The sequence below is a fragment of the Prinia subflava genome, chromosome 10, assembly GCF_021018805.1.
Source record: "Prinia subflava isolate CZ2003 ecotype Zambia chromosome 10, Cam_Psub_1.2, whole genome shotgun sequence".
Classification (NCBI taxonomy): Eukaryota; Metazoa; Chordata; class Aves; order Passeriformes; family Cisticolidae; genus Prinia; species Prinia subflava.
The window spans coordinates 225,087-241,489 of record NC_086256.1 but is presented as its reverse complement, the minus strand read 5'-3'; the positions used below and the strand labels follow the sequence as shown (position 1 = coordinate 241,489).

General features: G+C 48.2%; 1 protein-coding gene across 1 annotated transcript in view; it reads left to right on the top strand.

Moving 5' to 3' along the window:
* Positions 1 to 16,359, top strand: part of TNNI3K (TNNI3 interacting kinase) — a 30,988-nt gene extending 14,629 nt beyond the window's left edge. The window contains exons 13-25 of the mRNA XM_063406835.1: positions 14 to 70; positions 1,074 to 1,166; positions 1,252 to 1,309; positions 1,437 to 1,631; positions 1,962 to 2,066; positions 5,860 to 5,912; positions 6,074 to 6,126; positions 7,280 to 7,412; positions 8,570 to 8,679; positions 10,231 to 10,290; positions 10,497 to 10,666; positions 11,801 to 11,880; positions 11,996 to 16,359. Coding sequence (XP_063262905.1) covers positions 14 to 70; positions 1,074 to 1,166; positions 1,252 to 1,309; positions 1,437 to 1,631; positions 1,962 to 2,066; positions 5,860 to 5,912; positions 6,074 to 6,126; positions 7,280 to 7,412; positions 8,570 to 8,679; positions 10,231 to 10,290; positions 10,497 to 10,666; positions 11,801 to 11,880; positions 11,996 to 12,072 — 1,244 coding nt within the window. The 3' untranslated portion in view covers positions 12,073 to 16,359. The remainder of the gene's footprint in view (positions 1 to 13; positions 71 to 1,073; positions 1,167 to 1,251; positions 1,310 to 1,436; positions 1,632 to 1,961; positions 2,067 to 5,859; positions 5,913 to 6,073; positions 6,127 to 7,279; positions 7,413 to 8,569; positions 8,680 to 10,230; positions 10,291 to 10,496; positions 10,667 to 11,800; positions 11,881 to 11,995) is intronic.
* The last annotated feature ends 44 nt before the right edge of the window (positions 16,360 to 16,403 follow it).

The following is a 16,403-nucleotide window of genomic DNA, read 5'->3' as shown; positions in this document are numbered from 1 at the left end:
TTCTTTATTTCAGACGGTTCCTACGTGTCAGTGCCATCCCCTCTAGGGAAGATTAAAAGCATGACAAAAGGTATTTGCAATGGCAAGGGAAAATGTGAACTTTCATGGTCCTTTTATCCAATGTGTTTGTCAGCCTGAATGTCCTACACAGGATTCATTATTCCTGGACTTTTTATGGCACATTGTTCCATTTCCCTCAGCTAATTTTAACAAACAATATACTTAATTTTGTTACTCAGTGTAATGACAATTCCTGTATTTGCCTGTTTTCATTCACTTTTAAAAATATATGGGTTTTTTTTTCTTTGAGAAAAGGCTGTGATGTGAAATAGCACTAATGAAATACCTACTTCTCCATAAATGCAAATAAATATCACTTAAATCAAACTGTGAAATGCCTTAATTATCCTTATAAGAAAAAATCTGTCCAAAAATAATTTGTGTTACTCTGAAACAAATACAGCTGAAACATTCAGATAAATATTTGAAGGTATCTTAAGATATTTCCTCTTTGTTTTTTGGTGGTACTTTCAATTTTCCACTTTAAATGTTCACTCTGGATATAATCAAATCCTTGCATCCTTGACATAGCAGCATCAAAATGCTCTGTTTAGAAATATTCTGATAAACCTTATAGTCATAAACTAAAAAGATCAACAGGGTGGAAGACATTTGACAACTAGATTTAGTTGCAAAGTTTAGGTTCCACATGTCACCAAGAGGCAGCTGGCTCTGGCACAGCATCCCCAGCAGCAGCAATGAGCACTGGCTACACAGGAGAAAGGAATTCATTATTCCTGTATGGAATTCTGTGGTACCATCCCGTGGTACAGGCAGAGTTTGGGACTGTGGGACGGTGCCCATGGCTGAGAGATGCCAAAGCCAGGAGTGCCCAAGGTGACCCAGGCACTGCAGGGATGTGTCTGTCACTGGGCTTTGCTGGGGCAGGATTAGCAGTCCATTCTCAGGGAGAAATCAGCTTTCCCTGTGCAGGAGTTCTGCAGCTCGGTGCTTTTATGCTTGGCCCTCTCCTTGCCCACGTTTTACAGACGGGGTGGGTGTTTCTCTTGCAGAGAAGGCTGATGTCCTCCTCCTCCGTGCTGGTTTGCCATCACACTTCCACCTCCAGCTCTCTGACATAGAGTTCCACGAGATTATCGGCTCAGGTACCAGAAGTGAAAGTGCTTTCACTTTAAATGTTTGATGTTCATAACAAACATATCTGAGCTTATTTGTTTTAAACCATTGCAGGGTCTTTTGGAAAAGTCTATAAGGGGCGATGTAGAAATAAAATTGTTGCCATCAAACGGTAAGTTTGTCAGGCTTTTACATCATGGTCAATGGCCCAGTCTGAAGCCTTTCAAAAGCCTGTGTTTTATGATACCTCTCATAAGGTGTTTGTGATATCTTCTGCTTCCCCCCGTGTGAATCCTAAGTTACCGAGCCAACACCTACTGCTCCAAGTCGGACGTGGACATGTTCTGCCGCGAGGTTTCCATCCTCTGCCGGCTGAACCATCCCTGCGTCATCCAGTTCGTGGGAGCCTGCCTGGACGACCCCAGCCAGTTTGCCATTGTCACCCAGTACATCTCCGGGGGATCGCTCTTCTCCCTGCTCCACGAGCAGAAGAGGTATTGCCCTCATCCATCCCGGCTGACAGGGCTTGGGAGAGCAGGGAGTCTGGGCTGGTGTAAATACTCATTTCAGCATAGGACAGCAGAGAAAGGAACACACTAGAAAATAGTGAGCTTTGGTTTGGTTTATTGGGTGTGCGAGGTAAATTAATAAGTGATCGCAAAGTTGTTATTGGCATTATTTTACGGTATATAGATTTACTTTACATAGATTATGTAACATTTTGTGTGTAAAACAATTTTAAATGTTCCATGATTCACAGATAAGAATAATTTTTAACTATCCATTAACTTCAAGTAATCTTTTTTTTTTTTTTCAAAATACAGAATTCTTGATCTGCAGTCTAAATTAATCATTGCTGTAGATGTGGCCAAAGGCATGGAGTACCTCCACAATCTCACACAGCCCATCATACATCGGGATTTGAACAGGTCAGTTTCTGTATTTAACGTAAAAATTTAGGCAACATGAAAGCTCAAAGCCACGGACAACCTGCAGTCTCCTGCAACCCCAGTGTCTCATTAGCACTCAACTGGGAATAATCTCAGAGGTTTGTACAAACTCCTACAAGTCACAATTGCTGAACTGTGATTGTCCTCGAAGGCTGCAGATGCTGACAGTGTTTACCTGCATCTGTTTTCCTGAATCTCTGTTTTGCAATGCTCAGTTTCAGCCCAACACCTGCTGTCAAAGAGCACTTGGTCACATTCCCTCCTCACTTCATCTCTGTCCCTTTGCTTTGTCTCTTTTACTGTCAATATTTCCCCACGGTCACTGAGCTCGGTGTTTCTGGGGTTGCTTGGCTCCTTTGTTACTGCTGACAGCAGCTCTGATTGCTCCTCTGGGAGCTGAGATCTTGCACGGGGCTGGGCACTCATCCATGTCTTTGGTGGTGTCCCAGTGGGAGCACTGGGCCCTTGGTGTCTACAGGGAAAAGCCTCTTCTTCTGTTCTAGCCATGGAAACTGCCTTGGGCATGTTTCAGCAATGGGGATGAAATTCCTGAGCTGCACTGGTGGCAGGATTGGAGATGAAAATGATCCTTTTGCAGAAGCCAGAGCACGGTCCTTAGCTCTGCCAGCCCTTGGGAGCAGCAGGCACACGGGAATGCATCCTCCACTATCCTCTGAGCCCCCTTCACACCCCTGCAGCCCTGCCCAGCCCTCCCAGGCCACACACCCGGGCTGCTCCAAGGGAGAGCCTTGCTTGGGGCAGTGGCACCAGCCAAGAGCCCCGTGCCTGCCTCTGCAGCCTGTGAACTGCTCCAGGCCAGCTCAGACCTCCCAGTGCAGCTCCATGCCCTGGTGGCTATTAGGACAGTTCTGCTCTGACGGATTTTAAATAATGATTTCCACAAAAGAAAACTCAAACCAGCATCTTCCTAGAGGGCCGGAAAGCCCCACAGAGCTCATACAGATGGTGTTTGTGAGGGTCAGGAGATAATGTGCTCCAGGCTTGTTGGTGCCATTGATGTGTGCTGCTGAGAGAGCTCCGCTTCTGAGAGCTTAGTGCAGGAGCAGGAACCATTTGCAGCACGAGTCCCAGCCAACCCACAGGCACAATTACCAGATGAAAATCTTTGCAACAGCTTAAGAGAAAGACTAAGAGTAAAATTCCATGTTAAGTTTTGCCAGTGGCTTCACAGGAGCATGATATTTTTTACCTTAAATTTTCACATAACTCATAACCACCTTTGTGAGTTCTGAAATCTAATGCACTGCACATAATGCATTAAATAAACCTGCAATATGGCTTGACAGAATTGAGAAGAAAATTAATCTTTCCTGTCCCTACCCTGGAAAAGGGGTTACCCTTCCATTTGAAGAATAATTGGGAGTTTTATTTTGCTTTTCACTTCTGACAGCCGTCAGAAATGGTGACATGCATCAACTTATTGCTACTTACACCGTGGGGAGGGATGGCAGCCACGATGATTACAGCACTTTAATAAAAGAGAGACCATTTTAGTATCCATTTAATTTGAGCCATAGCAGCTGAACATGGCTGGAGGAAGCCTTTGAGTGACTGACCTGCTTTTGATGACTCTAACTATCTGTGAACACTTCTGAGAGCTGCTTGGTAAGGGAGATGAAAGAGAGGATGGCAGCCTGGTGGTAATGGGGATGGAGTCTGCAACTTCTCTTTGTTGAAACATCCCTTGTGAAATCTTAAAATATCCATTGCTTTTCATTACACTCACGGTGTGTGAAAGGCAGAAGGATCTTTTAATGGCCTGAATCCCTGGGAAAGGGACATGCTGAGCCTGTCATTTGCCATGGGAGAGAGAAGCCTCCGTGCCTGGCAGACCCCAGAACCGTGTCCTTCCACAAAGCCAGGACGATTGCACACTCCTCGTTCTTATCTGGGCTTCTTCCTTCCGTGGTTTCATGAAGAGAACAATGCCTGCTCTCACTACTGCAATCCCTGTGTGACCTTAACAGAAGACAATTAATTTCTGTTCTGCTGGACTCAGTCTTCTGCCAGCTCAGTTCAGCTTGGATTTTTCTTGCTGTATTTCTTAAAACACAAGCTGAAGAGTACCTGTTTCATCTGATGTTTTCAAATTTTCAAGTGCCACTGAGGCAATAACAGCATTTTTAGGATGTGTACCTTCCAAGCCTTATTTCTGTGGGGTGTATTTTTTACTTGAAAAATCAGAAATTGTAGTGTTCCCTGGAGGTACCAGACTGGCCAAACCCTCCCAGAGCCTGTTTCCTGCTCTCAGATTTGTCCATCAATGCACTCAGCACCAAGATAAACATTTCAGCCCTGTTTGTCAGATCCTGGGCCAAGGGGGGTTTAAGCTGGGCTCAGGGAGAATTTCATGGCTGAAAGGGTGGTCAGACATTGGAAGAGGCTGCCCAGGGCAGAGGTGGGGTTGTCCACGGGACAACTGGAGTGGCACTCAGTGCTCTGGGCTGGGGACAACGGGGGGGTTGGTCACAGGTTGGACTCCGTGATCTTGGAGATCTTGGAGACTTCTTTTCCAATCTCAGAGATTCTGTGGATCTGTGAAAGGCTGGTGCATGCCATGAGGAGAAAGGGAATTTCAATTGATTCTTCTGCTTCTCCACAAAAGCTGTCAGCCTAGGTCTTGATTATGTCTTGAGTTGTCAAGTTGGACTTATTCAAGTCTACACAATCCTGGAATAGATGGAAGTTGAAGCTGGGGCTCAGTGCAGTTTATTCATGGTGATAATTTTTGTTCGTATTGGCAGAGGCCAAATTTGAGCAAAGGCTCAAATCTGTAGCTTTGTCTGGCTTGTGTACCCACACCCAGCCTGGGGCACAGCCTCCAGGAGTCTCTCCAGTTCAGCCTTGTGTTTGATTCATATTTTCATTTGGCATCTGGGGTGGGTCTCAAAACCATTCCACATGACATACTAAAGTCATGTCAGTATTTTGATGGAAAGTACATATGAGAGCTAAAGTCAGATCGAATATAAATCAAGAGAGTCATGGTTACATTTTTATGATTAAATTTATCATCCCAAGGGTTGGGTTTAGGTGAAGGTGAAAATCTTGAAGACAGTGATTTGTAGGAGTCCTGCTTGGCAGAGCTTAAATTTTTTCTGTCCTAGAACTGTTATCTGGTAAAATTTGTGTTTCTCACTTGACTCTTCTTGTTTGTATCTGCAGCTCTAACATAAGCAAGTTGTGATTTTTGCTGAGACCATCAATATTACTTCCATTTTCCCTCCTCATGTAAACTCTTGCCAACTTTTTCATTTCAGCTTTTCATACACTTTCCACTCTTCTGAATTTTCTTGGCTCAGTCAGCATTTGATAAATATCCCAAGAGCTTTGTTGTGTCCACATTCCTGCCCTTTGTGCTGTGATTTGCTCAGCCCTTGCACAGCCCTGTGCTGTGAAGCTGTAGTGACTGGGGCAGGCAAACCTTTATCTCCAGAGGTACTGGAAGCTTGTGACCTAGCTAAGGCAGCTTGTGGGCCTTTCCCCAAGTCACATTTTGTTGGAAATGTGTGTTTGTTGCCAGTTTCTAAAAGTCTCTCCCTGGATTTGTTGCAGGCCAGTCAGTCAAAGGTTGGTTTGCCCTCCTGGGTAATTTGTACTTTCTAACAATAAATATGAGACGTACCTATAGACATTTAGCTACCCAAGGAGGTGATTTGAACTCAAATGTTTAGCTATGACTCAAAAACTATAACATTTTCACCATCTTTAAGATACTATCAAATTACCTATAGGGTTTTTTTTTCCCCAGTCACAATATTCTCCTGTATGAGGATGGTCATGCAGTAGTTGCTGATTTTGGAGGTAAGGAGTTTTTATGAAACACTTATATATTAACCCCAAATTCTCTAAAACTAAGCATGTGCTTACTGAGAGGGTCCTGTGGAATTGTACCTAAGGCAGGACTTCTGTATGATAAGGTCTGTATTGGCCTGAGAGTAATTCTTTCTCTTGCTCTGTTCCAGAATCTCGATTTTTGCAATCCCTGGATGAAGACAATATGACAAAACAACCTGGGGTTTGTTTCTTGTTTTGTTCCACGTAATTAATATCAAACATACAGGCAAACACAGTTTAGGAGAAGAAGACATTGGAAATATGTTTGTTGGAAAAGATGGACTGGTGTAGTATTTAATCTCTCTCAATGTTCCCCTGTCTTGGTTTTTTTTTTTTTCCTCTGTCTTTAATAGCAGAGATGAGGGAATATATAACATCTGCAGCAGAAAGCAATGCTTTATAAGGCTGTCTTTGGAGCTCTATTGCTCCAGTTCCTTACTCAAGGGTTATTTTCAATCCCTTCTTCCCCACTCACATGCTGTTGGCAGGTGGTTCCTTTTTCTAACAGGGAATTAGTTACTCAGCACTGGTTCCCTTGTTTCAAGTTCTTTTCTTCACAACAGCCTGTTGCTCACAGTCAGATTTACAAGATGGTTGTTGTCTTCAAGGGTTTGAGCCCAGTGTCCTGTGTGTCCCTCCATGGCCAGGAATGTTCACATCCTCCCAACTGTTAATGTGGGGTGGGATGGGTGATGTGATGTGATGGAGTGGGCAGTGCCAGGGATGGGTGGTGCTACCCCAGGCCTGGCAAGCAGCTCTTTAACACTCTGTAGTGGCACTCACCGTGTGGGTGGAGAGTCAGGAGCACAAGGACCCTAAAAATCCACCCTGAACCTGTCACCCCAGGCACAGAGGGGTCACTTGTGAAGCAGCCTCAGAACTGGGGGTCTGCAGGGAGCAGCAAGACCCCAGGAGAGCAGGCCCCAGCCCAGTGCAGCTATTGTCAGCTGTTACTTCTGCCAGCTGGAGCAGTAGTTAATGCCTATTACATGGCATATGTGCATTTATCTCTCACACCATGAAGTGGTCTCCAGACCTTGAGCCGGGGGTTCTATTTTTATTCTCACCCTACTGTGATGTTTAAAGGCAGCTCAGCCTGGCTCTGTGGAGCTGAGACAGCACAAGCCAATGCAGTTACATCTCGTGCACAGTAACACTGACCTGACCTTGCACGCCAGGTGAAGGCTTTTCCTGGCAGAGTACCCATTATTCTATGGAGTGATGGAGGCAGGAAATAAGGAAACAAAGGAAAGCAGACGTACAGGTGCAGGAATAGGTGCTTGTGTGAGGAAGCAGGCAGTGCCAATGTGTGGTTGCTGTTTCCTGGTGTGCAGAACCTGCGCTGGATGGCCCCGGAGGTGTTCACCCAGTGCACAAGGTACACCATCAAAGCCGACGTCTTCAGCTACGCCCTGTGCCTCTGGGAGCTGCTGACAGGGGAAATTCCGTTTGCTCACCTGAAACCAGGTAACATGCTCAGTGAATTAATATTTTAAATTTCTCTGAACTTGGGAAGTAGCTACACTGTGTAATTTTAACCAATATCTTACTGAAGTGTGTTATTAAGTGCTAGGATACTGCATTTAGTGGAAAGCACGGAACTATCCTGTCTAGGACTAGGAACAAGACACTCTGACTACAGGGTGTCTGTCTCTCACATGATTGTTGGGATTGCAAAGCCCTTCCTTGGCACATCTCCTCGGTGTGCCTCAGGACAGCAGCCACAAACGGGGGGAGGAAGGGGGGTGTACAACAGCAGAGCAGCATTTCCAGGGCTGAGATTCCACTCCTGAGATTCTGACCCCAGGATGTCTGACACGAGTTCTTAGAGGTCATGGGTGCTGCAGGACGTGGTCAGAGCCAGCACAGGTAAGGAGGGGGGGATTCAGCCCCCTCTGCCAATGAGACCTTCACTGCTGTCTGAGCTGTGAGCAGAGGTGGGCCTGTGGCCATGGTGGTGGCATCTCAGTCTGCTCTTGGTCTGACAGGAAAAGTCTCCTTTAGCCTTCAGCCTCCAGCCAACCACCTTTATTCATCGGCTGGATGGCTCAGCAGTGGTTTTCCATACCTGCTGGGTGTCTCAGCTGTGTGTAGGGCTGTTCCTGGGTGCCCATGGGTGTCTCACAGTGGGCAGGGCTGTTCCTGGGTGCCCGTGGGTGTCTCACAGTGGGCAGGGCTGTTCCTGGGTGCCCATGGGTGTCTCACAGTGGGCAGGGCTGTTCCTGGGTGCCCATGGGTGTCTCAGCTGTGCACAGGGCTGTTCCTGGGTGCCCGTGGGTGTCTCACAGTGGGTGGGGCTGTTCCTGGGTGCCTGTGGGTGTCTCAGCTGTGCACAGGGCTGTTCCTGGGTGCCCGTGGGTGTCTCAGCTGTGCCCAGGGCTGTTCCTGGGTGCCCGTGGGTGTCTCACAGTGGGTGGGGCTGTTCCTGGGTGCCCGTGGGTGTCTCAGCTGTGCCCAGGGCTGTTCCTGGGTGCCCGTGGGTGTCTCACAGTGGGCAGGGCTGTTCCTGGGTGCCCGTGGGTGTCTCAGCTGTGCACAGGGCTGTTCCTGGGTGCCCGTGGGTGTCTCAGCTGTGCCCAGGGCTGTTCCTGGGTGCCCACGGGTGCCTCTCCTGTCCCGCACAGCGGCGGCCGCGGCTGACATGGCGTATCACCACATCCGCCCGCCCATCGGCTACTCCATCCCCAAGCCCATCTCTGCCTTGCTGATGAGGGGCTGGAACGCCTGTCCTGAGGTGAGTGGCCCTGGCAGAGGGAAAGGGGCACATTGCTCTGCCTGACACCCCCAAATCACAGTTTCTGTAGGGTCACTGCAGAACGCCCCCAGGCAGACAATGGGGTGTGTCAGGAAATACAGGAGAGTTGCTGAATCGAAGAGGAAAGTAAATTAATATTTAGCCTTTCAACAAAACTTAATTATTCACATAATGCTGATTATGACCTGAGCTGTAACAGAATGAGCAGAAAATTCCTTGCTGCTCTCAGATTTTAGGAATAGCTAATGACAGAATGTAACACACCTTCATTTTAAATTTATTAATCAGGAGTCATATTAAAGTGCTGGCTTACCTAAGCAAGCACTGAGATGGGTGCAGTCCCTGTGTCTTGTCAGCATTCCCACGGCCTCTCAGCCCCTATAAGGAGAAACCATTTTTCCAGAGTCCCAGAGCAGTTTGTTACCCATCAGTGCAATTCCAATGTCACTTCATCTTGTCAGTGTTTTACAGTTTCAGGACAGAACTATAAAACAATTGATGGCTCAATCAGCCCATGAATGGCCAGAACTTTGCACAAGATGTGAGCAAAAACTTGTCAGAACTATTTTTATTAAAATATTTTTGCTACTGTTCTTTATTAGGCTCTATTTTGCTTTTCTAAAAGTGTTTTGCTACTATTTGTTGTGGAAAAACGGTGAGTTTTGGGGCTCAATGAGTGTTCACAGGTCAAAATTCTCCACAAGGTCTGCTCCGTTTAAAGAAAAAAAAGGCAGAAAATGGAGTATACCTGTAGGGGGTTTGCTGATGGCCATGAAATGCCTCCAAATTAGAAAACATGTCCTTTTATTTGTCTTTAATTTCATTCAAGGCTCATCCCAGCTGAAAACTAGTTCCCATGTGCCATGTCCCTGTTTCTGTTTATCAGGTACTTGAACATCTGTTTCCCAGAAACTTTTGACAGCAGCTGTTTCTAAAGGCAGACTGGTGATTAGAAGATTAGCAGCATCTCCTGAGAAGCCTTTTCCATTGGCTAATTGGATTTGTGAGCTTTAATTAGAGCCAGAGAATTTGCCATAAGGCCTAGGGCTGAGGTCTGTAAAGAAGTAAACATTTAGTTTTATTAAGTGCAACTCTCATGGACAAGGGGGGAGGAGGAGGATGGCCATACAGGCAGGTTGGCCCGGAGCTTGTCCTCTGCTCATTGCTGCTGCTGCATCTGAAGTCCTGCTCATGGGCAGAGAGAAAGTCAACCTAAAGAGCAGAGCCAATAATTTATTGATAGTATTTTTGTGATCTAGCCATCACTAGCTCAAATCTAATTGTTACAGAAAAAGGGATGAATTGCAGTTAAAGCTCATATGCACACGTCTTCATGTTGTAGCTCAGCACTGAACTTGCAGATTTCATCAGATTCCCAAACAGACTGACACTGACAGCTATGCCTTGAAATTCAGAGAGGGGAAATGGTGGGGACTGAGGCTCATCCCTTCCCTGTGTGTCAGTCTGATCACATCAGATGTGACCCCTTCCATTTTTCACCCAGCTCTGCTTTTCCTGTTGTGTTCACAGGGGAGACCAGAGTTTTCAGAAGTTGTCACAAAGTTAGAGGAGTGTCTGTGCAATATTGAGGTGAGGACCTGGCTCCCAGCGGAGGAGATCTGTGTGTGTGCAAGCAGCTGGGAGTGCAGGTGGGGACAGGGACAGTGGCAGCAGCTGAGGACAGCGGTGGCCTTAGGGCTGCTGGAAAAGTCCGAGGAAAAGTGGGATACAACTTATGAGATGCGAAAGGACTTGTAAACATGCTGTAATGATACCTTTATTTTTTTTAAATCCAGTTAATGTCTCCAGCCTCCAGCAACAGCAGCGGGTCCCTGTCCCCCTCCTCGTCCTCGGACTGCCTGGTGGCCCGCGGTGGCCCTGGGCGCAGCCACGTGGCCGCGCTGCGCAGCCGCTTCGAGCTGGAGTACGCCCTGAACGCGAGAGCCTACACGGCCTGGGCCCAGGGGTGGGTACAGAGACCCTGCCGGGCCCAGGGGTGGGTACAGAGACCCTGCCGGGCCCAGGGGTGGGTACAGAGACCCTGCCGGGCCCAGGGGTGGGTACAGAGAACCTGGATGGTGTCAGGGGTGGGTACAGAGAACCTGGATGGTGTCAGGGGTGGGTACAGAGAACCTGGATGGTGTCAGGGGTGGGTATGGGGCACTGCCATGCCCAAGGATGGGTAGGGAGCACCGGGGCTCTGCGGGGCGCCCTGGGGTGGCTGAAGGAGAGAGCTGGGCTGTGGCAGGGCCAGCAGAGAGCACTGGACCTGTGCCACCGCCTGTGGCCATTACAGAGCCCAGGCTGCCTTTGGGAGGGCAGCAGGGGGAGGTGAAAGTGTCCTTGCTGGGAAGGGAAGGGACAGATAGACAGACAGAAAGACAGAATCCAGAGCCTCCCAGCAGTACAGAGGCAGGAGACCTCTATGTAAGGAAGAGCCTCACAGAGGTTTGTGGGAATCAGCATTGGTGGGACTGTTCCTGCCAGGGCACATCCTAAAAGCTGGGTATCACTCATTTCACAGCTACAGAGCAGTAAGGAGGACTCCCGATGTTTTTCAAGGCAGGGACACACATGGGCTCTGTATTATTGTACCATTAAGTAAATACCTGAAGTGTTATACCCTACCACTGAGAGAACTGATTTCAAGAGACAGCAGCTCTCGCTTCTAGGATCAGGGATGAACCACAGCTTGGCAGGACAGTGGGTTTGGTCCATGACTGGAAGATAATTCCACAATCTTCCTTGCCTGAGAAATGTATTTGCAAGAACCTTTTAGCAGTGACACATAAATTCATGTCAATGACCCTGGGTGGAGGCCTGGAGTTGTTTCCAAGATGGTAATCCAGAGACGGCTGTGAAGCCCCAAATGGGGTATTTGAGGGCAGTTACTCTGAGAAGGGTAACTGAGTGCAGCATGCCTGGGGGTCATGGTCTCCCTTCATGACTTATTCTTTCTTTTTCTTTACTCAACTGCTGTGGTCGGGCCCCAGGCTGATGTCTCACGGTACTGTTCTTTCCTTCCACTCTGGAAAGAAAGTTCCCATGGTCTGGAGATCATCAGTCTTGCCTAAACTGACACCTCCTGTTCAAATTGCAGCACTGGACAGCCCCACTCTCAGGGCCTGTCTCTGGATGACATGAGAAGAACCTTCCAGTACCCACCCGTGGACAAGAACGGTGAGCCACTGCGGAGCTCCCCGAGCTCAGGGAGCGCTGGGCAGGGGGTTGAGCTGGCACTGCAGGGCAGGGAGCCCTCTGTGCCAGCTGCTCCGACCTCTCTCTGCTCCTGCAGGGTACGTGTCAGACCCCCTGAGCACCATGAGGTTCCACTCCTGTGGCGGCGGCGGCAGCTTCGAGGACAGCAGCTGAGGGAGGAGCAGCCTCCTGCCCCAGCCCGGCCACCGACCTCCCCAGGGACCCTGAGTGCCTCTGACACCCCTGGAATGAACAGCTTCAGTGTGGATCACAAATGTCCCTGCCCTGCATTCTGCTTTGCATCTCCCTCAGCTGACCCCCTCGTGCTCTGCAGCAGCAGCTCTGACCATGGGGCATTAAAAAAGAGAATAGAGGCAGGGCAGCAAAAATTGAACTCTTCCTCTAGAAGCAATTACAGAATTAATCACACTGTTATTTTCTGGGGTCTTTTTTCAAACTAACAAAATTTGTCTGTGATACTGCATGTGTGGCCAAGGCAGCCTGCCTTCCTGGCTGGGCAGGAATCAGTATTTCCCACTGATGGCAGGGCTCTGTGCTGTTTTTGAGGATGCTGTTTTCCTGCAGCCATGATCCCTGAAGCAGGTCTGCAGTGAGGCCTCGAGCAGTGTGACAGGCATGACCTGTGGCTGCACGGTGGGCTCTGACAATGCTTCTGACACGCCTGCCATTACTTCAGTAGTGCTGAAGCAATAAAAACGGGGAAGATTTCAATAAGCAAAGCTTAGAGGTCATTTTCCATTTGTTCTGTTTCACTTGCTAAAAAGTTGAGTGGGGAGAAGCTGTTACAGCTCTGTTCCAGCTCTCCCAGCACCGCCTGGGTACCAGTCAGTGGTTACCACTGCTCCACTGGGCTCATGCCTCAGGTGCAGTTCCATTTACACCAGCAGCTGCTGGGACAATAGAAATGTCAGAATAAATACACAGGAAAGCCTGGGATGGGGCTCACAAGGAGACCTGCTGGACCCTGCCTGCAATCTCCTGGCCCAAGAAGTTGCCAGATTTCCATGGAAGGGGCTGAACAAGAGGAACTATAAAGCTCCAGCAAACCACAACAAAACAACATCCAGATTTGCCCACAACTGGAGGAGATCTGTTGTGTTCTTTCTAGAAGTACAAGCGTGGTTGGCAGTTTGCATGCTGTGAGGGAAGAGGGGCAGAGCAGAAGGCACAAGCTGCACCAGGGATGCTGATGCAAATTGCCTACCTGACTCTAATTGGCCAGATGATGATCTGCTCCACATGGCCAAGCTGCAGAAGCACCAGCAGGGAACAGGGCTGACGATTTTCTGTGGGCAGAGATTAGGTCTCATTGCTGGCTCTTTGCATTGGCCAGAAACACCAATGGTGCAGAAAGGATCCATTGTCATATCTAAAAATTCTGTTCCAGCACTGATTCTTTTTCAACAGGAATTTTCTTTTTACAAACATCTCTGCATTCTTTTTCCCTTGCTTAAAGTAATCATGCAGTGACTCTGCATTTAATGACTGGGCCTGAAAACAAGAAACTAAACTGGATTAAACAAACATGGAGCAAGGAAGCAGACTTCATGTGCATTAATACCTCTGTGTCCTTACTGATGCCTGAGCTGCTGGTGTCATCCCTGAGCACCTTGTCATATATAAGAGTATGTCAGAGGGGAACATATGGAAACAGCAACAAAAATACCAGAATGCAAACCTTTTTAGTTTAAAAGCTCTCTACAAAGACAAGTGCCTGCAAATAATTTTAATACTAATTAAAATTACTGGTTCCTTGAAGGAAACAATATCTTAGTTAATTGCTCTCTATAGAAGAAAATCAGGCTCAGGGGGAAAACATGTTTCATAAGAGTGATGAGTTAGTAAAACAAACAAAAACTCTGAAAAATGTAAATGAGAAGAACATGTTCCAAAGCAGTTTGTGGGAGTGCAAATAGCCTGTGCTGTTCCCAGAGAAGCCCCAACACACTGAAATATTTACCAAGAATGAGATGCTAAGAGGGTTCCTACCCTGCTTTGGAGACCTGCCAGTGCCTGGCAGCTGTAGTGATATTTTAAATTGTTTAACATATCAGCAATAGGTGGTCTAGTTTAAAACAATCTGGTGTCCAACCAGACAAGGGTTTGGACAACAGCCAGAAGTGAGCCCAGCATCCCTGCAGTAGGTCCCAACATTCCCCAGCATGGCACTGCACAGGAGTGCTGCTACAGTATGGCACAGAGTGCTGGCACAGCATGGCACAGGTCAGCACAGGACAACCAGAACAGCCAGGATGGCACAGGACAGCCAGGAGAACACGGGACAGCACGGGACAGCACAGGATAGCACAGGAACAGCCAGGAGAACACAGGCCAGCACAGCTGGGACAGCACAGAAGAGCTGCCTCACAGGCTCAGCCCCAATAGGCAGGCAGAGGGGTCGGTCATGTCTGGTTTGTACAGCTGAGGCCCAAAACCACTCAGGTAATTCCCAGCCAGGAAACCCACCTTGCAGCCCTCGTTTCAGACAGAGGGATGAGCTGCCCATGCTGTCCACACCCAGCATCCTTGGTGCTGTCTGTGAGTCACCATTCCACATCTCTGCCAGCAATGCCAGGGCTTGGTGCCCAGTTCCAGGAGCTGGACTTTAAATGTTTCCCATCGTGTCTGCAGTGCACAGCTGGCATGGTTTTGAACTGATGAAATGCATCTCTTCAGCTGTGGAATGTCACCAGGTTCCAGCTGTGTGACACACATCTGAGGCACAACCATCAGGAGCCAGTGACAGGCAATTGAAAATACCTGACACTTCAGGGAGTTGAAAAAGCCTTCCTGATGAGCCAAGAATGATTTTTGCCAGTGGCAACACTGTTGGATAGTTTGCTTTGCTCACATATGCTCACTTTAATAATTAGTCTTTTTTTTCTTTTTGCTGCACATCTTGTTTTTCCCTAAGTGCAACCTACTTTTCACTTTGAAGTTAATTACTAATTAGCACCATATAGGAGAGCAGAAAGGACCATGGGAAGCTTTTTCAAACCTACACAATTATCCATTTCCATGATTTTGCTTATTACCAAACTTCTGCCTGCTCAAATGACAGGGACACTAATGTTTTGGAAGTCCACATATGTGTCCCTAACCACAGCGTTCTTTCCCCCAACTGTTACAACCATGCCCTAAGTGTCACCTATAAATATTTCAAGAATGTTAAATAATGAACTGTCAGCAGTCTAGTTCCTTACAGTCACACTGCTCTGTTCATCAAAGCCTTCTCTGATGTCCTGGGTCTCCTGCAGCCCCAGAGGGGCTCCCAGGGAATCTCTGCAAAGGCAAATCCCTGCATCCCTCTCTGTCTTTGCTCACCTGTAACCCTGGAATTGCCACCCATGTGTCTGAACGCCCAGGTGTGGCCACGCCTGCAGCATGAGCTTTAGAGAGGTACCTGCACAAGGAACTTTAGTGGCACAAACACTCAGCCCAACATCACTCAGCCCATTGGAAAGCAGAGACAGACACTGAAGCTCAGGCCCTGCTGCACTGGCAGCGATTATTCCTACAGTGAAACCACTGGCACAAACTGAAGGAACTGCACAGACTGGTACAGGTGTTTAATAGACCTGAGTGAATGTAGGGTATGGACACAGAACACACAAACCTCTGAGACAGTCCTCAGCACAAACATGTGCAGACTGAACGTACAAATGCAAGCATCTCTAGTATAGGAATGTCCCTAGGAGCAAACACACTGCAGCCACTTGATCACATTTGAGCTTCCAGTTCCATGTAATTGATCTGAAGAGACCCACAGCACCAATCCACTCAAAATCATGCTCATTCCAGTGTCTTTTCCCTACTTGAAAATGCAGTTACAGTCCCCCACTCTGTGGGGCTGAGTCTGCTGTACCCACCAAGCTTAGAGTGCCCAGAGGCTGCTGCACACCTGGCCCCAGGTGCCTGGCCCAAAGGGGTCCAGGGGTCCCAGTGCTGCCAGAGGTGCAGCAGAGCTGGGAAGAGCCTTGGGCAGCAGAGATGGGCAGCCAGCACCAGGCTGAGACAACTCTAAACTGATCTCCCTCCTGGCAGCCTCAGCTGAGGGTCCATGGACCTCTCCTGAGTGACTCCAGCAAAAGCAGGCGGCCAGGCCTTATGCATTTACAGATACTCGTTAGAATTGTTCTGATTTGACAACTTTCAGCAACATTTCCGCGTGCTGATAATGCCCTGAAGCGTGGCCAGCACCAAGCCTGGATCTCCAAGGAGAGGGAAGCGCCCCCAGGGCTCCTGGCACAGGGGCCATGCAGGAGGGCACCCCTCCCCTGGCATGGAGAAGATCCAGGATAAAAGCCGTGCCTAGGGGAGGAGGGGAAGTTCAGTCAGTCCAGTATTTCTCCAGTTTTCAAGAAAAACAAGCCAGAGAGCTGTGGAACAATCCTTGTGATTACTGTCTTCACCCTTCCAAAGGAGTGCTGCTCCCGGGCTGGCAAACACAAGCTGGTCTCAGTCGTCTGCTGCACGCTGAGGAG